Source organism: Carassius gibelio, chromosome B1, assembly GCF_023724105.1.
Source record: "Carassius gibelio isolate Cgi1373 ecotype wild population from Czech Republic chromosome B1, carGib1.2-hapl.c, whole genome shotgun sequence".
Taxonomy (NCBI): Eukaryota; Metazoa; Chordata; class Actinopteri; order Cypriniformes; family Cyprinidae; genus Carassius; species Carassius gibelio.
Genome location: NC_068396.1, coordinates 17,982,959 through 18,006,116, shown reverse-complemented (window position 1 = coordinate 18,006,116; position 23,158 = coordinate 17,982,959). Strand labels below are relative to the sequence as shown.

Genomic DNA, 23,158 nt, shown 5'->3' with positions numbered 1-23,158 from the left:
TACTAGCCATATTGCCCAGTTGAATTTGTACCAAAATATTATTTATTTATTTTATTTATTTGACTCTTTTTCTTATTATAAAGATCTTGCACATTTCACAGTTTACATTAGAGGCGAAATTCTCTGACATTCTCTGCGAAAGACACACATAATGATGCAAAAAAAGGGTGAATTATGCTTATTAATTATGCACTTTTCCAAATGCGACATTTGGTCTAAAAACAATAGAAGATTATAATTGCCTCACATACATATTGACCTTTTTGTGATTGCATGTAAACAAGGTAAAAATAAATAAAATAAAAAACTATATACACAAGGTACAAGTGGATAAAGTCTTATATTGTGATTCATTTACACAAAGCTACAAACAAACTGCCAAACAATCTACAGTTTATTTCAATCCTCTCTCTCCTGTTGTCCACCCCCTTCCCAACCCTATGTCGCCTGCACTCGCTGCTCATACCTCAGAGAAGATCCATTCTTATTGCTCTTATATATGCAATCCACTTCGACTATAGTTCACTAAATTTCTCTTTTTCTAATCTTAAGGACATAGCGAGTCTCTCCATTTTATATGTGTGTGTGTGTGTGTGTGTGTGTGTGTGTGTATATATATATATATATATATATATATATATATATATATATATATATATATATATATATATATATATATATATATATGGTTTATAGTGTTGCACCATTCATCAGTATCTGGTTGAAGCCATTTGCTTGTCAGTGCCTTTCTGGCTGACAGTAACAGAATCCTAAACGGGTACTTATCTGCAGTTGAAGTCAGATTTGGGGTTCCCAGACCTAGGTACATGTGTAAGAAATTAAAAGGGATATTAGTTGGAAAATATTCTCTAAGCATGTTAAAGGGTTTCAGATTTTGGGCAGGCCCAGAATATATGATAATGATTAGCATTGTTGGTGCCACACAGTCTCCAGCATCCTGTTCCTATGTTTTCGTGAGATTTCTGGACAGGGGTAATAAAAAATCGAATTATGTTTTTCCCAAAATATTAAAATTTTGACAACCTTGATGTAATTATTTTTTTTTTTTTTTAGTTTTTATCCTATTTATTTTCCAATATATTTTCCCATTATTTTGTTGTATTGTTGGTTGTTAGTTATTATTTGTGTCTTAAGTGATGTCAGAGGTTAAATTGCTTTCTCCTCATTTAGTGGAGTTGTCATACTAACTAAACCTAAACGCTTTATCAGTTGTGGTTGTTTCAATAACAGACAACTAGATGGTGCCATTGAAGAATAAGAGTTGTATTGCAGGAGTCATGTAGAAATATAGATGAACGATGTATGGTTCTTTTCTAAAAGCATCTGCACGAGACTAGGGTGACCACCTGCTAATAAGCCCAAGGGGGTACAAGGGGTATGTTTCTGAGGGACAATGTGGAACACTGTCTTGCGCGGCGGTGCCCCCACACCATGGGCAGACTCACTGATAGTGGTTTACCCATTTCTAGCACATACCACCTTACATGGTATTTTAATGTTGCCCTATTCCCCTAAATGTGTAATTGCTGATGTACTGTATGCTTATGACAGAATCGACAAATGCACTTCCACTTACGATTTACTTTAGCTAATTTAATTTATTTTTCATTACAATTTATTCACTTTAAGAATAAATTACTGCTCATATACAGAATTCGCGTTGAACAAGAGTGAATGATTTGTCCAGGGTTTTTTTTTTTTTTTTTTCTCATGTCTTTGTAATGTTTGGGAAGCCAGAATGCGCATGCATCAACAGAAACGTTTTTTTTTTTTTTTTTTTTTTCAGCGAACCGTGCCTATTACCTCATTAATCAATCAACTACAGGCCTAAAACAATCATGCCCGAGCAGACGGATATTAGTACATCTCATCACACCGGCACCCGCGTCTAAATCAGTTGTATGGTCTGGTTTTCAGTCTAAAACAGTTGCGTCAAGTATAAATGTCTCGTCTGTTTCAGGAGGTGCGCGCGCAGTCAGTGGAGGCTCACACCTCCCAACTCGCACCGGAGGCTCGCACCTTTTTTTCTCAGATTTTGAAAAATCTTCGCGATCGACTTAAAATGCTTCCAAGGTCGAATTAAAACGCGATCGACGGGTTGATGACTCCAGATATAGATGAGCAACCAACTTTTTTTGAGCAAGCATTGATTATGCGTGACACCGTCTCAATTTGTGGGACGCATGAATTGGGCTTCAAACGCTGTGCGCGCACGCGCTACGTGGGACGGGTGGTCACGATACGTGCAATTTGACAAAAGCAAATAGAACCCAGTAATGTTCTCTGTTGTGGATGCTGCACGACGCAACAAATCCATGACCATAAACTGATTTCCCATTCTATTTCTGACAGTCTCTGGCCCTCTGACACAAAGAACATATCTAGTCATATAAAGTTAAAATATTTTTCCTATAATAGTTTTTTTCTTATATGGCAATATAGTTTCGATATCGCCTGATAACAAGTCGAGATTTAAGAAGTTGCGATTTTGCTAATCGCAAAAGCCTGCGATGTGGATGCGATATTACTCCATTCCAGAGCATATGCATGACAGTCTTACTAACAAATAGAGTGAGGGCACCTCTGTTCTCCCCATTCAGCTCTGCTCTAGCCAACTGTGTAAACAGCCACCATTTAAAAAAAAAAAAAAGGAGAGACACAGAGTGGGATTATGGCATCTACGGGGTCAGATCAAATCGTTAGGGAAATTAAAACTGAAGAAAACCGTTATGTAACTTAAGCTTTGAAAAGACAGGCAACGAACAAAAAAAGATCATTTACAAGAGCTGCGTCACAATGCATATCAAGAGCATCTCTTATAGCATGTTCACTATTCCCAATTCAGAAGACCACACACACAGCCTGTGTCTGAATGAGTCACAGATGAGCCTGTTTCGTAATGCTCGAATCCCGCAGCACTCACGCAGTCTGTTTCGTAATGCTCGGTTATATTCTCGCGCAGCCCTGCACCTCTCCACGAGCGCATCTGCCAGTATGGATGAGGCTTGACGCACATGCGCAACCTGCACTGACTCACGCCTGGCATTTTCCACTTGTTCTTAAAATCCCAAATACAGTGTAACATGTAATACTTTAATAATTGACTAAAGAAATTCAGTTCTTTATGTATATATAAAAAAAAAAATCAGTGAAATTCAGTAACTTAGACTTAGACAAAAAAAAAAAAATCGCAATAAGATCATTTCCCCATATCGCACAGCCCTATGGACAGTGTAAAATATTGTGATATGAATCTTAGCTGATATCGCCCACCCCTACTTTCCAATACATTCCAATTAATAAAACCAATATGTGTTCTACTCCATGTGTGTCTGTGATTGTGTAGAGCTGGAGGACCAAACACGCAAAGCTCTAGAGCTTGAACAAGAGCGAAAAAGAGCAAAGGAGGAGGCAGAGAGACTGGAGAAAGAGAAACAGGCAGCCGAGGAGGCTAAGGCGGCACTGGCCAAACAAGCAGCTGACCAGATGAAGAACCAGGAGCAATTGGTAAGTGCAGAATTCTTACCGGTGCTTGAAATCCTTGAAAATGTTTGAATTTTAATGCAGTGTTTTCAAGGTTTGAAAAATACTTGTATTTTGGATAAAGTGCTTGAAAATGCAGTTCCTTTCATAATAATTTGCTTTCTACTGAATAGTTAGTTTTTATTAATTTTTTACATAAAATAAGCAGCTACGCTCAAGTCTGCACATGTGGCTGTAGTGTGATCTTTAGTAATGCGCACCCCCTGATGGAGCAGAGCGGGAGATAAAAACTTGACATGAAGTTGCTGCTTCAGTAATCGATGGCTTGAAAATGACAAATTATGGATAAAACGAGAACTAAAGTCTAAGTCTGTATTTTTTTTTTTCATGGAAGGGTCTGCGCTTTCGAGTCATATAAAAGGTAAACAAAAATTGCCCTGCTCAGTTAAACGATTAAAGTGAAAAGTGAAAATGAATGAAAAGCATTTATTGTGGCAAACATTTAAAGGGTTAGTTCACCCAATAATCAAAATTGTGTCATTAATAACTTAGCCTCATGTCGTTCCAAACCTGTGAGACCTCCGTTTATCTTTGGAACACAGTTTAAGATATTTTCTTGACTCGAGAACGGGTCAAGTCTTTTGTTCATTATCTGGCTCGGCTCGGTGTTCATCTTCAGTTCTCTCTTCACAGCAGTTCAGTCAGTGTACTGTTTGAGTACATAAATTACTCTGGGATATTGGTTTGTTTTAACTCAGAGGGAGTGTGAGCAACATTAAAAAAGTTAACAGCTTAAGTCATTTGTGGATTAAAAGTCCCGATTTTCGTGCTTTTTTGAAGCTTTGATTGTGTTTACAGTGTGCAGTATATGTGACAGCACTTGCATAAAATGGATGTTTGCTTGTTGTCGGATTTTTGAAAACCCAAAAACCTCCAAACAACAGACAGGGTTCCTCTTTTGGCTGTAACCCCTGTTTCACACATACTGCGTCTGCAGTGCATATTCAGTCCGATCGATATCGTGTTCATTTAGTGTATGAGGATATACCGGTATTAGTGATTACTGCAATATTTAAAATGAACAGTTCTCTTTTGATGACACCACATGTAAATACTTGGTAACAGTACCTGGTTGAGTGCCCAGGTGGCAGTATCGTGCCTTAACTCTGACACCTGTCACACAAGAAGACGACGCAGCACTCGCAGCTACTCTGAGGAGAGCTGTGTTCATCAGAGTAAGTTGTTATTATTTTACTAGTCATAGACTGGGAAATATTATATAACCTATTAACAGCGGTTTTCTGTGTTCATATACTTAAGTAAAGGGTGATTATTTTAATAAGTACCGCGTTTTCTTTACTCGTCTTATTTTTGTATTTGCAATCAATACGGCCTGTGCGTAGTAACACTTCATTTCTTTCTTTGTTCAAATCTATGAACAGTTACACGATTAAAACAGATCTTGAAAAACTGAGCGACCACATTGCTACATTAAACTCTGTAAAATGTTAAGATGGTCACAGTGCCATGCACTTAATGCCTCATCTGTGGTCATTCTTCAATAAGGTTCATTTGTTAACATTAGTTAATTACATTAGTTAACATATATAAATAACATAAATAATAATGAACAATATTTCCACAGCATTTATTAATCTTAGTTCATATTAATTTCAGCATTTACTAATGCATTGTTAAAATCACAAGTTGTGTTTGTGGACATTAATGTACTATGAACATGAACATTGAATAATTTCGATTTTTATTAACATTAACAAAGATTAATAAATTGTGTAATAAATGTATTGTTCATTGTTCATTCATGTTCGTTAATACATTAATGTTAACAAATGGCATCTTATTGGAAAGTGTTACCATTAATATTTATTCATCATACTGTTGATCTTGACGGTTTTTTCTCTCTTGTTATTTCATAAGAGCTTCAAAAAAGACGGAGAAAGCCAGAGTCTTGTGCCCTGAGTTTATCAGTATCAATATTATGCTCGTTGGGTGAAAAAGAGAAAACTCAATAAACAAAGTAAAAAATAATTTGACTGATATCTTCCCCACCCCAAGGTTTCTATAGATATCACGATATATCGACATCGTGAATTCTTATGGCCACAATAACCAGGATATGAAAAATCTAATATTGTGACAGCCCTAATATATATATATATATATATATATATATATACATATATATATATATATACATATATATATATATATATATATATATATATATATATATATATATATATATATATATATATATATATATATATATATTATAATAAATATAAACATAAATATAAACAACTCTGAAACAGTCTCGTACGGCCGCGGCGCAGCATAATGTTGAGTAATTAAATATGGTGGTATATTACAAATTAATACCTCGGTACCAACAGTAAACAAGTTTCACCCAAATTTAATTTGTCTTTTAATTTATGAAATTTAAACACATTTTATTTTTGGTAAATAAATGGGATTTGCTATTAAAATTAAAACATGGAAGAAATATTGTGATTTATTTCTTTAAAAAATGAAGTTTTAAATTTTTTTTTCAACAGTTGTAGCAGTATCACATACATTTTACTAAATAATAGTAATATTTCTAGCACAAATGCCTTTATGTAAAAATTAACTTTTAGGCCTAATGAATGCATATTTGTCATTTTAACTGAACTGAAGATTGGTGGTTATGCTTAAGATATTTTTGGTCATTGAGGGTTTCTGTAAAAAAAATAGTAATAGATCATATTCATTATTATTAAAAGATAAAACTACTACTAATTCTACTATCATACTAATGTATATACAATGCACTATGAATTGATGAGCTGCTGGGTTCATGAATATTAATCACGTTGTCTGCGTTCGATCAAACTGATTTGCTGAAATCAAAACAGGGACGGTAATATTCAGCACCAGCCAATGAAATTGCCATTTGCGCATTAGCTCCGCCCACTACTGTAGAAACCGGTATGTCTTCTGCTTGCTCGAAAATGAATATGAATAATTCTAAATGAATTCCATTATTTTGACAGGAGAAAACAACAAAGAATAGTTTACATCTAGCGTGTCGATTCAGCGTGGTAAGACTCTCGCTCTCTCTCTCTTTGCATGTGTGAGAAACTGCGCTATCAGTAAAGCGGCAGTGAATCGTGCGGTGAGAGCATCAAATACAAGTGCGCTGTGCGTCCATTGAGATGAACTGAAAAGCAGTGTTAATTTTGACACGAAATTTTAATTTAGTTTTAGTCTTAGTCTTTTGACTATAATTCTTTTTAGTTTTAGTCAAGTTTTAGTCATCTGATTTGTTTTAATTTTAGTCTTATTTTAGTCGACTAAAATTGCTTGGTATTTTAGTCGACTAAAATAAGACTAAAATCAATAACAGATTTACTAGACAATTTTTTACAGCTGGTATAGGAAACAAACTTAACCAAAATATATAAAACACAACTTTACTTCAACTTTATTTCAACACAACTGTGTCTTTATTTCGATTCAAAAGCTTTTATGCAGCAACAAACACTGTCATGATAATGTAAACAATAACTAGCTGCCAATTGACCATAAATAAAAGAAAAATAACGTTAGGTCCAGGACCTTAAAGCTTACAGCTGAGCTGAACAATAAGTGCATACATTTAAAGTAAATATTCAATAAGTTGGCAGCTAGGTGGATAAAAAAAAGTAACAAGATTTCATAAGGTATTCATTTGTCTAGCAATATTGTATGTTTTAAATACTACAATATTGCTAGATTTGTATGTATAATGATAGGATGTGAACATTCATGTTTCTCATGACTAATATAGAAATATTTGTGATATTGTCAACAAGTAGAACATTATAAAATATACTAAACATTAGTATTAATCAAGTGTATTTATCATGATATTACGTATTAGTATTGTGCTCTCATCTAACTTGAAGAAGGGGCTATTTTACAGTACTTTTCAGTTCGTAATATTTAATGCTACAACATCTACGCACTGCACTATTCCAATTTTGCTTAGCTCAATAAACAAAAGAACATCGTTGTGAAATTACATTTGAGAAAATGTCCGGGTGGCTCGTCTGTAAATGTCTTTTCAAATCGGTTGTGTTCTTGCCACAAATGAGCGCTCCGCGTGCTTTACAGTTGTTTTGTTTTGTTCGTCGTCAAACGTGAAGTGAGCTGTGGACATTTTGTCGCTTTTTTAGATATCACCTCTTCGAATGCCGTCTTCCCGGGAGCTCATTTAAAAACTGAAAACCTTCGCTTCACGTCTCAATAAGTCAGGCTCGGATTGGTTCTCTTCTCTCATGCAGTCTCGCCTGTTATGTTTTGCCGGTTCTTTTGTTCATTCCTCGCATCTCTCCCGTCTGCTGATTTGATTTTCGTCACAGTCTATTTTCGTCTCGTCCTTTATTCGTTGACGATAATGTTAATCAATTTAGTCATAGTTTTAGTCTCCATCAGTGCCTTCTATTTTAGTTTTCGTTTCGTTTTCGTCCGCAAAAATATATTCGTGACGAAAATAATGACGAAAATATTTAGTCATCGAAATTAACACTGCTGAAAAGTTCAGATCGCTTGATGGAGAGAGAACTCTGAAGCTCAGATGCTGAAATTAATGCAAGCGAAATGCGCTTCAGTCTATGTAGTAAACAAACCTGCACGTCTCTGCCATTCATTAATTCACACAGAGACGCGCAGAACACAGATTCATATTTTAAACAACTTTTGTGGCTTAACATTTACAGATATTGGTCCATATGGAGATTTGATTTGATTAATTTATGCTAAATTTGACAAATACCATGACTGTCCATATTAAAATGTAAGTTTCATTTTCATGACTGGATTTTGAGATTCCGTCCTCGTTTTCTGTTTCGCAGAAATCATAGCGCTGAACCGTGTTTGAACGGGACCTCGGTACTACCGGTACTTAAAGAAACCTGGTACCGTCACATAAAATTTTTTTTAGTACCGACTTGGTACCGAAATACCGGGTCTTTTGACAACACTACCGCCCAGCACTAGATAGTATGAACATTGAGACACACAGGGTATGTTTTTTCTTCCCCCAAACCATACTATCTGCTTCTTCCATCAACCAGCAGTCATATCACCCTGCAGCCCTAGACTGGTTGATCACTAAAGCTAATCAGGACTGAGCCTGGTCAGTACCTGAATGGGAGACCTCCTAGGAAAACTAGGTTGCTGCTAAAAGAGGTGTTAGTAAGTAGGGATGCATCGATCCGATACTCAGAATCGGTATTGGCTCCGATACTGGTATTTTCTGTGGATCGGGTATCGTCAGACGAGACCGATCCAAACTGATATAAAACTATTGTGTCATTGTTGAGCCCCACAAAAGGCACAAAAACATGAAGCACCAAATGTTTCCATGGTTCAATTTAAGGTATAAATTAATATTGAATTCATTAAATTCAGTTCACACAAACTCTTCTTTCCGCTGCGGCTGTCTGTCATCCTCCATTCAGCAATCAAACTGTGTGTTGCATTCAGTTACTACATTCAAAATGATCAAACTCTCTTCAAGAGCACACAGTAACTGAGAATTAAAACTGTTCAAAGAGAAGGCTCAATAAACTAACACACAAATTTAATACATTACGTATCAATAGCTCTTCCCTTTTGTACTAGTGATGTCCAGTTCGCGAACAAATCTTTCTATTTAACCGGTTCTTCTTAGTGAACCGGTTGAACCAGTTCACCAAATTGGACTGAATCCTTTGAACCGGTTTGTGTCTCCAGTAATCATTAATCCACAAATTACTTGAATTATTCACTTTTTATAACGTGGCTGACACTCTCTCTGAGTCTAAATTAACCAATATCCCGGAGTAATTAATTTACTGAAACGGTACACTGACTGAACTGCTGTGATGAGAGAACTGAAGATGAGCACGAGCAGAGCAGCATTTGTGTTGTGCAGGTTGAGCAGCCTGCACACTGTGACTCTGTGTTGTTTAAAGCTCATCGTTCTGCACATGGGATGCGCATAAGCGATCTGTGCCACTCTATATGGGCGCCTTTAGTATTATAATACTTTTCTGTGCCAAGATTATTTTTAGTCTTGTATGTTTTAAAATTGTTCTGTCCTATCTATCATATGTTGCTGCCTTTATTGCTGTTCTATAAGTTTAAAAGATACATCTTTTACATTTCTATATAGATGTATATACTTGTTTTTTTCATGAATGTTTTTTACAACAATACAAAGAACAATGTGTAACATTTTACCAGATTTTAGACTTTAGACTATTTGTAAATAAAATATTTCACTAGATTTTATTGAATTGTTGTGCACCAGTGATGTGCGGGTCAATGTATAAACAACCCGCACCCGACCAATGTTTTCAACTAACCCGCCCGCAACTCAGACCGAAAAAAAGAAAAAGAAAATATTGTACCCAACCCGCTTCCTGACCTGCATTTTTTAAAAGTAGTAAATGTGTCACCCCTTTATATTAATTTAATTACTTAAATAGATAATAGCCTACAGGATAATAAGCGTTATGACCGCACACATAAGGCTTGCCACAAAGAACCGGTTAAAGTAATGATTATGAATTTCTAAATTAGCAAGGAGACATGTAATTGTTTAGTAATAAACTGGTGTTTTTTGTGTCACTGCAAATAATGAAGTTGACGATGCAGACTCGCCATGAACGCCAGAGAGAAATGCACATTTCATATGGATTAGATTATCAGAGAGTAGCCTATTTATTTTGGTTTGAATATTTTAGTTTAAAAGTAGACATTTCAAGCTTTCTGTAATATATTGCTAAATTTCTTTTTAAACCCACCGACTAAAAGATTAAGACACTACCTGACCCAAAATATCACCCAAAGTTTCTACAGCTTTTTTCTTAGCCGTTTCAGAATCTGGAACAATGACTGGGGCTAACTTGTTACTGCAGTCGGTAAAACGATATGAATGTGTGTGATGTACGGCATGATAAATGCTCGTCACTTCTGCTGCCCAAACTTTGTCAGCCTGTGGGTCATTTGGTTTATTGAAAAACGATTGCACTGATTTGCATGTTTCTTGATGATGTGCTTTTTTTCTCTGGTACGCACATGCACCATGTCACTCACGTCGTATTCTCCACCATGTCCCACAGAAAATCTACTCTCTCTGCTTCGCCATGTACAGGTCTTAACCAAGAGTATGTTGCTGTCCATTCGCTATTAAAAGTGCGTCTTCTCTTTTTCGTGGCCACACTGGCCATGGCTGCTTAACCTGACCGAACAGCGCGCACTTGTATGTGCTCTCCAATTTGAGATTGTTGAGGAAGCATTCATGCACCAGTCAACAGTTTGACTGACGTATGGCTAAGCCTTTCAACTAACGCTTTCATTGCTCTCCTCTGAACTATTGGACATAAGTTAGCATTACGCCTATGGACGTATCCGTGTATTTATTAGGCAGGGTCGAATGAAAAAGCAGGACAGATGCTCAATTTGCGTGAGGTGGGACAAAGGGTAAAATTGCTGTACAGTACAACATAAAGCGGGACAGGTGGTCTTTCTATAATCGCTCCAGTTATTCAGCCTATTCAAAATTGTGTCTAGTACTATATAAATTACAAAGGTTTAATTGTCATCTTTATTTCAAACGACCCGACCGACCGTGACCCAAATATCATTAAAAATATTTTTGGATGATTCGTAACCACGGGTGACCATGGGTGACCGCAGGCGACCACGGGTGACCGCAGGCACCCGCTCATTTTGGATCAACCCGCGCATCACTGTTGTGCACCCATGATTTTTCTAGAATCTAGTGTGTCTTTTGCTGCTGAATTATCCACTAACCTCATTTACCTAGTATTTTTGTTATAGATTATGATTACATATTTTACATTTATTTTACATTAAAATGAAGTTTATGTAGACTACTACTTATGTAGTAGTTATATGAAGTTATATGTAGTAGATTGTGTTTAACCCTTTAAAACCGAACGTGTCGGCGCCGACTCAATTTACCATGCAGTATTAATGTTTTCATAACTCAGCAACCGTTTGCACTATGAAAAACAATCAAATTGTGTCTGATAGAAGACAGCTTGCACTTTAAGACAATATACAGCTTAATACGGTAACTGCATGCTTTCTAGCAGCAAATCACAGCAACTTTCGGGGAGAGGGGGGAGGGCGGATTTGAAGCAGGGGATACGGAGCGCAGCAGGTTTGACAGTTTGAGAGTGTGAAATATAAACAAAAACGAATACAAACATGGCGAAAAAAGGTTTTACACGAGAGGAGGTGATTTATTTGATCTCTGATGACACCTGGGAAGAGGCTGAACATGATTCATCGGACCCAGAGTCTGTATTCAGACCTTGAGGAGGTGTATGCTGCTGGTTTTGATCCAGTCGTGGATTGGTAAGTGAAACTTATTTGTTTCTTTCTGATGAATCGATGAGAAATGAATAAAATAGTCAGTCTCAGTGTTTCTGTTCGAAAAAAACACTGTTTCACACACTTATATGTGCAAGCGCGTATGTGCATGCATGCATTCATATTTGCTCATGTAACGTTAGCGTTATCTGTATGGGTGCGTGTGCATGCATACATACTTTTCTGTGTGTATGTAAGTGCATGGACATCTCTCTCTCACTATCTGAGTGTGTGTGTAAGTAAAGGTGCATGTGTGTATGCGAATGTGTGCATGTATGTGTATATGTATGTTTGTGTAAGTGCATGCATGTGTGCATTCGTTTATGTGTGTGTTTGTGTGTGCTACTGCTAATGTGTGCATGTGTAGTCCTATATCTGTGTGTTTGTGTGTATATGTATCTGTTTGTGTACGTGTGCATGTGTATCTTATACAGTCTCTGATGTGTATGCAAATGTGTGTGTTTATGTGCCTGCGTGACTTTGTGCATGCATGCATTTATGTCTATATCTGTATATTTGTTTGTGTGTGTGTAGGTGCATGTATGTGTGTGTGATTGTGTGCATGCAAATGTAAGTAACTGAAGGTTTTATATTTATTATTTTATTGTATTATAGTTATTTATTTATTATATATTTATATTATTTTTACACATTTTTTCTTACTAATAAATTGCTTCATAATGAAAAGTATTTTTATGTACATCTATAGTGAGTTTGTAACACATGCTGCTTTTTTTTTTTTTTAGTGTGGCTTCTCTAGTTATCTACGAAGAAGCAAATAGGCCATCTAAATCGAACACAACACCATCTCATAAGGGCCGGGGCCGTGGTCACAGCTGTAGCTGTACAATGGGCTAGTTGCATATCTCCGCCATCTTGGATTTCCGGTCTTGCGAGTGTGTGCGTAGATATTTCCGGTTGTGCTTAAAGTCAGTGCAGAAAACTGGAGAAGTCCAAATATTACCTTCTATATGTTTACAGGATTTATAATATCACTTCATATGCAAATAAGATGTACACTGCTATTATCACTATACTACAAATGTTAACTGAGCCAGTGGATTTGAAACTTGTGTATGTTTGGGTCCGGTGAATGAATTAAATACACTAATGTTCACTACTGTTCACGAAATGAAAGTTGAACTCATGGCGTGTATACACAGCTATATAATGTATTTTATCTTACCAAATATGTAAATGTACAAATTACTTATTTCTCGAAAATGTTTGCATTATTATTATTATTTTTATATTAAATATTTACCTCGTGAGACGTGGTCTGCGATTTATCTTCAGAAATATCTATTTCTCAATTGTACACATACATCAGTCTGTTTCATTTTCACAACATATTTTATTATTTTACACATTAAAAAATACGTGACTAATTTTAATATGTTTAATCTGATAATTAATGCAAAACAATAACAATATACATAGACAGATAATGATTTATGCTACAGATCTTTCACAAAACAAATAAAAACACACATGAATGCAAACAGCGATCTTTTATTTAATGCCAACATACCATAATTATATTATGTTTAATTGTACAGTTAGTTATAAATTATGTTATCAAATAAAGTTAATAAAACATGCTTTATCAGAAATCTCTGTGCGTCTTGTTTGACAGTCAGAAACATTTATCTTACATAACAGAACAAAACTCTTCAAAATGAAAAGTATTGCATATTTGAATGGTTTGTGTTTGAAAGAAGAAATCCCTGTGGACCTGACCTGATGCTGATCCGCATAATCAACAGAAGAATAAAGCAATCTCCGCGTTGTATCTTGATGAATTTCCACACAGAGGTACGCAAAATATAGGGAGGATGTTTCCCCATGTTTTTGATATACCACTATCGGCTGTTAAATTTGAAAATCATTAATTATATACACCTAGCCAAGATCCGTGTGCAAGTTTCCAATACAGTCAATGCGAGCGTCGCAAGACCGGAAATAAGTACGCACACACTCGCGTCGCTGAAGCTCACCGGCGCCATCTTGTGCACCTAGCCCATAGGGGGACTTGACACCTCCAACAAGATGCTCAGAACAAAGTCGGTGCCCCATAAAACAAGTCGTATGTGACCATTTTCCAGCACTTCCTGGACATTGCAGTGACCAACAGCTTCATTTTACGCAAAGAGCTGTGTGCCATCCACCATGATAAGCTCATGACACGGCAAAACTTTCAGGAGCTGCTAGCTGCTCCGCTCACAGGTGTTCCCCTGGATGGCAGGCCGAGAGAGATGCGATCATCTGCCTGTACCTTAGAGTGATACTCAAGACCTTTCACAGAGTTGCATATGATGCAAAAGGAGCAACCCATGGAAGTGCCAGAGCACCACATTTAAATGACTGGATTGAAGGATCCAAAAACACCTGGAGAACTGTAGTACAACAAATGGCTCATTACACTAACTGACTAACTCATTACACAAAATAATATACAATAACTGTAATTCCCTGAAAGTCTATAATTTTCTGAAAAAATGACTACTTTCACTTGATACCACATTATTTTATAATTGTATACTCAAAAAAACAAAATGAGTGAAAAACGGCCGATTTTAGCTTTAGGTTCTAAAGGATTAACCCCTTACCACTCACCCCCCATTTTTTGGCATGGAGACAGAAATGACATACCCAAAATAAAAATTCTCTGCTCATGATTTTTTCTGACTAGATACATAATCAATATTTGTTCACAAAGCTGACACTTCAAAGTGTGCTGTTCAGGGATCAGAATCACCCAGACTCTTATGATAATAGAGATATATAAGCTCAAACATAAAAACAAAAATAAAAATATTAAAAACGTAATTTTTAAATGTATAAAAAATTGTTGATGTAGGATATGAGTTTAAAACACTGTAGCTAAAGCCACAAGTCTACCAAAGCTTCATATGAAAATTTCATAATCTAATCTGTAAAACTGTGAATTTCATGAAATATTTTCTAAGGCCGTGTCATGTGTGTTTTTAGAGAAGGCTAATTTGATTGATTTATGGCACTTGTCATCTCTGTAAGATCTCACATGTAAACACTGTGTGCTTTGTCTGTGTTTTTGTCTCTGAAAACTCCCGATTCATGGTTCTATTGTTCTCACCAAACAAGTCTTTCACACCTCCGCCAGGTATGACACATTATCCGCATTATTCTTTTATCATTATTCTTTTGCTTTTATTCCACTTTTATTAGCCTTTGTTGTGGTATTTTTAAGCTTTACAGAGCCACCAAGCTGCTATCTCACTTCAGTTTCAGTATGCATTTAGCTCTTATTTATCAAAAGTCTTAATATAAAAATACAACAGAACATTTTCTTACTACCTTACGTGAATTATTGTGACAGAAATGCATTATGAAGAAGAAATGCACCTGCTATTAGTAGCATTAGAGCTAACGTTAGCATCAAGCTACATCAGACAATTTATGAAATTATTACTACACTTTTTCTCAAAACTCACTTTAAACCCCGATTTAGTGTTTGTAATAACTTCCTTTTGCGATCAAGGTCATTTACTGTTGTAAAAATTATATTTATATCCTTTTACATCGCTGCCCAAGTTAGCATTTCAGATGTACATTTTCACATTTTTTAATAAAAATTCCCCATATCTCAAGAAAATATCATACCAAGCTATACTATTGTAATCTTGGGTTTAATATTCGCATATTTCCTGTGTACAGAGGTGTTTCAGTGTTGTTATGACCAGATAACTACCAGGAAGTGTACAGGAAGCATGTGACACAGTGTGGGGGTGTCCGTTTATGACACTCTAAAGATTGACAAGGCGAAGGACCAATCAGAGTTTGTCTGACACACACACACACCAGTACTGAGGAGCAAACACACAGAGACAGCGCTGGGAGAGGCTGTTTATCATCAGATCGCGTAAATCAGTGGAAAATGAATAGAAATGACGATTCATCTTAAGAAATATGAAGTAAACATCAGTAAATATATCCATATTTCCTCACAGAATCTTTGGTCTATAAATCCTTATTGACGCTGTTCAGCATGGCCGCGGGAAGTGGGGGTGCTGGGGGTGCTGCAGCACCCCCTAGTGACGAGAGGGAGATAAAAAAAAATGTAGGCCTATTAAAATATTTGTAACGCGCTTGTAACTTTTATTTTTTTTTTTGGCAACAAGTGTGGGATCAGCTTTGACTAGCCAAGCAATTGTAAGTAGTACACTATAGTATTTTTTTAAGGTGGTGGGGATGGAGAGTATTATTTCGTTCGTGTGTTCTTTGTGTAATGGTTGTGGAGAACTGTTAAATAACGTTTAAATAGTAGGGCTGGGTATCGATTCAGATGTTCCAGATCGATTCGATTTCGATTCACAAGCTCTCAAATCGATTCTATTTCGATTCTCGATTCGATTTTCTATTAGAGATGTAATCGGGCCTTAAAAGATAAGCCCGACATGTCCCGAGCCGACACGTACATTTTGATTGACAGCTTTTTAAGAGCCCGAACCCATTTACAACCCGACATTATTCAAATGTACGCAGCACACAGATCTTTTGCCTTTTGTCAGGAATGAGTCATTTATACATAGTTTAACATAATTTATACATGACTAACGTAATAGGCCACTTGGAAGTTTGAACAAATAAATAAAATAAGTCCTCTGTAACATCGTAACATCTCAGCACTCTATAAATAGCCCTAAGGTATAGGCTCATTTAGCATATAAATAGGCCAACGCACCAATAAAAACAAGTCTTTCTTAAAAAATTTCATTAAGATAAATTATAAATTAAGATGGGTATTTGGCAATAACGAAATGAATTAAGATAAAGGCTCTGCCGGATTTGCTTCGCCATAGCAGCTGGCATAATAAAATAATAATGCCAACATTAGCTTATATAACCTACTCTGTCTACATTATGCATTTAAGACTCAAGTAATATTTAGTTATTATTTGAAAAACATTTACTCACCAAGATTAGGTAAGGCCTAAGTGTTTATGTGGAGGAAAATGATTGAATCCACTGTAGATGTCTTCAGCGCGCTCCTGCGCTCACTGATGGTGCGTCATTATTCACTCATTATTCTCATTATAAACAAGGTCAAAACTTTTCCACACCTCAGGCTTTGCTTTAGTTGCTGGTGCTACCAAAACGTAATCGTCAGAAGCAAGCCTCCGTTTCAACTACTCAGCGTACATTTTCGCATATTTCTCGCGCTAATCGAAACATTACATGACCGCTCATTTACCGCACAAGCCCGAGCCCGGCCCGATTGGTTCGATTGGCAATGGGCTTCTTCACACTGCCTGAACATGTGGAATTGTGCTTTTGAAGACAACTGACCACGCGCACCTGTCCGCGCGGTCGTCTGCTCAGAGCCTCGGTACACACTCTCCGATGGCGATGTTTACATCAAGCCTGCATAGCGGTCCATAGCGGACTCGAGGACGCAGAAAGTATAAGAGGCTTTAAGATGCAGTCTGTAAGACGCGAACGGGAGCAAGAACTGACGCACATTGCAGAAAATGGAACCACTGCTTTAAACTGAATGAATGAATGATAGGTTCGTTGGTAACATCGCACAAGGCACATAAGAGGGTGACATCTAGTGGAGAAGATTTGTAATTAGATTAACGCTAATCTTACGTTCAATGTATGGGGAAATAAATACGGGAAAAAAAATCGATTCATGGCCTTTGAGAATCGATTTTGAATCGACCACATTTTAAAAAACGATTAATCGAAAAATCTATTTTTTACCCAGCCATATTAAATAGTCGGAGATTCCTTGTGGTTTGTGTAAAAAGGTTGGAGATGGAGACAGAAAGCTTTATACTGTGCGTGTGTTCTTTGCGTAATGGATGTGGAGAACTGTTCAATAAACAAATTGCTTAAATAGTCAGAGATTATTTCCTTGTGGTGTGCGTAAAAAGATTTTGGAGTTAATAGAGTTGCGTGTGACATAAACGTGCAGTGACTCAAGCCAGCTGACCAAATCGATTGCATTGTTTTAGCGTTATTGTGAAGTTTGATCAATATTATATTTTGTTGTAATATTATTTGTTGTATCTAAATGAGTTGCATGTATGTATAGGCTATCTGAAATTGTAATGAAAGTAATTATTTCGTTTTTTTCGATTATTAAACTATTATTTAAACTATTATTTCTGATTCTGCTTCTGCTTCAGATTAATAGCGCATTGCGCATATCTGAGAACTGATGTATGTGTGTTTCAGACCCTGGCTGGCTGTGCACTGAAGTGTATATGACAATAAAGTAGTAAATCTCAATGTATATATTTTTAAAATGTATTTTAAATAGGCCTATTGGCTCATAGGTTTTTTGTAAAGAAAAAAAAAAAAAATTCACAGCACCCCCTGTTCAAAATTACTTCCCGCGGCCCTGCTGTTCAGTGTGTCTATGTTAACACAAATAAACCATTGCTGACGTTTTTGCTGAAAAAAGCATGGTGATCAGGTCAACACAGAGAAGTATAGAAATTCTACATTGTTTAAAAAAAACTGAGTATGACTGGTATCGGATTGGAATGGTATTGGCAGATATTCAGAATTTTCGGTATCGGATAGGATCAGTTCTGAAAAAAAATGGTATCTTCTGCCTGTGCTTTGTGTAATGGAGAGATGCCTTAATGGTATTGGCAGATATTCAGAATTTTCGGTATCGGATAGGATCAGTTCTGAAAAAAAATGGTATCTTCTGCCTGTGCTTTGTGTAATGGAGAGATGCCTTAATCTTTTTTCCTCTGAAACACAAAATGTAAAAAAAAAAAAAAATATTATAAAATTTATATTTTTGATATTTTTTGAGATTGGCCAACCCTTCTCTGCAGACATTTTTGCCTCTGGTTTGTGCATTATAAATACAAAAAAAAAAAACTATCAAAATATAATGTCTCCATAAACTGTTGTTTTTTTTTTTTTGTCACGTTTGTAACGCATGTGTATTTCCCAAATCTAAAATAGCCTATAAAATATGTTCATAGACGGATACTTTAGTAATGTCTGGACTCTGTTTGGGATTTAGAAAAACATAAAGATATGCTTCAATATATTGGTAATGAATAGGCTACATTCTGAGAGAAAAATATTGTATGGACACAACAACAAAAAATGTACGCAACAGTTTGCATCTTTAAATAAGGCAACTTACTCAGAAATTAAGGTATAATAACTAATAAACTATATTGCGCTATACAGTAGTTGACATTTGAAGTGGATCAAAACTTTTCTTTAAAGTTGTCCTAAAACCAACATGACTATGCAGTTGCCCTACTTTGCCTAAAACCTGCTCTGGAAGTTTGAAACCCTCATAAGACACTGTCCATATGAAAGACCAAGAGAGTCACACATTTATTTCAACCCCCATAATTTATAAAGAACTATAACCAGCTGAACTGATTTCAGTCTGTTTTATGGCAGTGAGGAATAGTGTTTTGTCAAGTTACTAGGTTGAAACATTCCTGCACTCACAGCAGCCCTACTATTTTTAATCATTATTTTCTCGCAGCCCATATTATTATTTTCACCAGACCATAATAATAAAAAATTATCAGTTGATAATTAATCATTGTTAAATGTGATTGAGGCGTTTGAGGAAGGCTTTAAGACCAATTGGAGTCCTCCGTCAGCTGCTCCCGCTTCACAGAGAGCGACTCGCGCTAACTAACCCAGCTTCACCATCCGTGGTTTGATTTTACAAAATCAGTTTGAGGTGAATCCAACTTATTGATCATGAGCCCAACATTTAACAAGGCAGGAAAACATTTATCCTACCTGAAGTAAGGTGTATTTCATTGTAAATTAATGCTGTTAGAGAAGAAGAGAATAGAGAAGAAGAAAAAAACCTAGTGTATGCTATTCTTAAACTTGGAGCTCATTATAATGAAGTACAAATCCAAACACCAGAAGCAACTGTAAGTTTTCTTTCATTCAAAAGTATGCATTTTATTTATTCACAGGCTATATGGTTGAAATATTTTCATTCAAAACTATAAGTGCCATTGTTTTACAAAATACTTTGACTAACGTTTCATAGACCTTGTTATGCTTTAAAATTCCATGTCATTTGTAATTTCACAGTATTTTCACCTCAAATTACTACCCCAATATTTTATAATGGTAAAATTTACCATTATGTATTTTTATTTCATTTATTTTTTAGAATAATTGTAGCCTATATAAATGTTTTTTTCATTTGTATTTATTTTTTTATTTTTTTATGAAGAATTGTAGCCTACATAAATGGGAGAAGCAAAACAAATATGATAACTTTTTAACTGCAGGCAGATATAGGCTATATTATTACAAATATATTATCATTACAAATATTTGAATTGTTCCTTATTCTGTACCTTATTTTCTTAAAGAATAAACACCTATTTCAGGGCTCCAAACTAAAAAATCGAGTAAGGAGCCATAGGCTCCTATAAGAAAAAAACTTAGGTGCCAAATGATTTTTTTAGTTGCCACAGAATAAACATGTTTTATGTGTTTTATTTAAATTATTTATTTTACATTTTAACTTTTTAATCATACTGACGTGTTTATGTCTCATCTTTTCTTGACTTTATCAGCATTTTAATCCATCTTGTAGATGACCTGGGAATGAAGGTTCACTTAAAGTGGGAGCTAAATGTCTTTTCCAACTTGAAGTCTTTCACACTTTCAGTCTGTTTTTCTTAATTAGTAAAATAAAATTTTATAGGAGGAGTTGAATCATGTAGACAACAGATTAAGTAAAAATATTAAAATTCAATAGCTCATAAATATAGCAAAATGCTTCTCTTTTTAGTTATTTTTCTAGCTGACTGATGAGCTTATGGACACCAAAAGGTTACACTTTTGAGGTAATATTACGTTGCAATGTTTACAAGCTTTACACGTTTTCCGCAGTTTGAAAGCTTTGTACTGTAGAATCTCTTATAAAATAGCCTACCGTTTGATGTTAATTCATGTTCATTATGTACTCTAGTAGTAAAGAGCAAGGTATGATAAGTTCACTTGCTGCTTGAACTGAGGCACTACTCGCGATCGCGCCTGCCGCATTAGGGGCCGTTCACATGTCGCGTCTTTTGTGAGCTCAAGCTCGTTATTTCAAATGTAGGCGCGTGGTATGCATGTGTGCTCATAATGGAAGCGACGCACTCGTTTTTTTCCAGGCGCGCCCGCACCGCATCGAGTTAAAAACATCTCAACTTTTCAGAATCCCGCAAGCGCACCGCAGGTCATGTGACAAGAACCAACCAATAAGCTTCATCCTTTCCAGTACCAACGTTGAAAGCTCAGCCAAGATGAAGGAACAGCTGATCATAGCTGTATATGGATAGCCATTTTTAAATAAATTTAGTAACAGAGCTACTGCAAGTGATTTTTAGTGCTGCAAATTCATTTATCCTTTGCTGAAATTTAGGCGTCTTCATGGAGAGAACAGCTCATGATTGCTTAGCAACGGCAGAAGCCTCAGGAGCGCAAGATCCCCAAGGGTTTTGGAAAAAAATCAGAAAGCGGTACGCCTAGCGCTTTCCACGCGTTTTTAGGCACGTTATGTGAACGGCCCCTTAAAGAGCACCAAAACTGTATTTAGGGCCCGAGCACCGAGGTGCGAGGACCCTCTTGTATCTGCTTTGTTTATTAGGGCTCAAGCCCAAAGGGCGAGAGGCCTATTGTTTTCCTTAGGATTATTAGGGCTCAAGCCCAAAGGGCGAGAGGCCTATTGTTTTCCTTAGGATTATTTTTTATTATTATTATTATTATTAGGGCTCAAGCCTGGAGGGCTCAACTTTCGTACTGCATGTCATAGGCTCCGCCCAACAGGAAGTTAGCTATTTAGGGTTTATTATTCATATTTTTGGTCAAAGTTGTGGGGGCTTTTGGGGTCCCTAACATACTCAAAAACTCTTGAAAATTTGCACACATTTTGGAATCTGTGCCCTTTAGGAGCCTGCAGAGGCTGGGACCCGGGCGTGGCACAGGGGCTCTACGGCGCCCCCTGGAACACAGTCATAAATGTTGATGTATAGCTCACACATACTTGCACATATTCATATGAAACTCAGTACACATATAGATCTCATTGTGCCGAACAACTTGCGTATTGCATGTCATAGGCTCCGCCCAACAGGAAGTCAGCTATTTAGAGTTATGTAAAAAGCGCATGCTCTGGAATTTGATATACTTGTCATAGGTTTTTTACTCGATTGCCACCAAACTCGGTCAACATGATCTCAAAACATTGGGGATGAAAAATTGCCAGGGGATTTTTGATATCTCGAACGGTTTGCTCGTAGCGAGGCGTTGAATTTATGGCTAGAATTGAGAAACAGGAAGTGTCTAATACCATCCACATACATTTCCTAATTTTAATCAAACTTCATCAGATTATGCATTGTATGATGTCGATCGCATATATGTGACTATTAGGAGTCAAAGTTATAGCGCCACCAACTGGCAGCAGGAAGTGTGTCATTTTCAAAATGCTTTGAATTCAGCATCTTATTTTTACTCGATTTGCTTCAAACTTCATCAGAATAATGTTAAAAGACAGCCGATATAAATCTGCTGGGGGGATATTGATATCTAAAAATATTGTTGCCGTGGCAACATGTCAAACTGGAATACTTCTCAGGTGATTTTGAGGCATATAACATGCTTAGAATTTCATCAAACTCAGAACACATATCAGTATTAGTGACTGCTAGACACTGGCAAAAGTTCATAAGAGGGCGTGGAAGAGGCACTCTATAGCGCCACCTTTTGTCAAAAGTGGGGGGGTTAGTTTTAGCTACAGACACCAAACTCAGTACAAAAATTGTTCTTATCAAGACGGACAACTTTCTAATTCACAGTCATCAGCTACGACCAACAGGAAGTCGGCTATTTTGATTTGAATGTGGATTGTTTTTTACATTTAGCTGTGAATTAATGCATACTGCTCAGAGGAGAGGAACACTATACACACCAAACTTGGTCTACTTGTTGAAAAAACATTGAGGAACTTAAATTGTGAATGGGTTTTGGATAGCTTGGATGGTTTTGTCGTGGTGATTTTTTTTAAATGACAGTAAAAATGGAATTATTAATTTTCCTGCATTTTTAAATTCCAAACACTTCAAAACCTTTTTTCATACAGAAAAAAAGTTATTCTGAGTAAATATGCATAGTTTCATGACTTTACAACACTGTATAGATAACATAAAAAAAGTTTGTGTGCCGCAAATAA

General features: G+C 36.3%; 1 protein-coding gene and 1 long non-coding RNA gene across 6 annotated transcripts in view; both read left to right on the top strand.

Annotated features, from left to right (window-relative positions):
• The window catches only part of LOC127949647 (radixin), a 233,372-nt gene that overhangs the window by 170,248 nt on the left and 39,966 nt on the right, over positions 1-23,158 (top strand). For all 5 annotated transcript variants that reach the window (XR_008152403.1, XM_052547087.1, XM_052547089.1 and 2 more), the window contains one exon: positions 3,368-3,528. Coding sequence is in view for 4 of the 5 variants with exons in the window: in XM_052547087.1 (XP_052403047.1) it covers positions 3,368-3,528 (161 nt within the window). In the remaining variant the exon portion in view is untranslated. The remainder of the gene's footprint in view (positions 1-3,367; positions 3,529-23,158) is intronic.
• LOC127949670 (uncharacterized) lies at positions 5,781-13,205 on the top strand. Its single transcript, XR_008152404.1, has 2 exons — positions 5,781-11,919; positions 12,681-13,205. It is a non-coding gene; the product is annotated as an uncharacterized LOC127949670 (long non-coding RNA).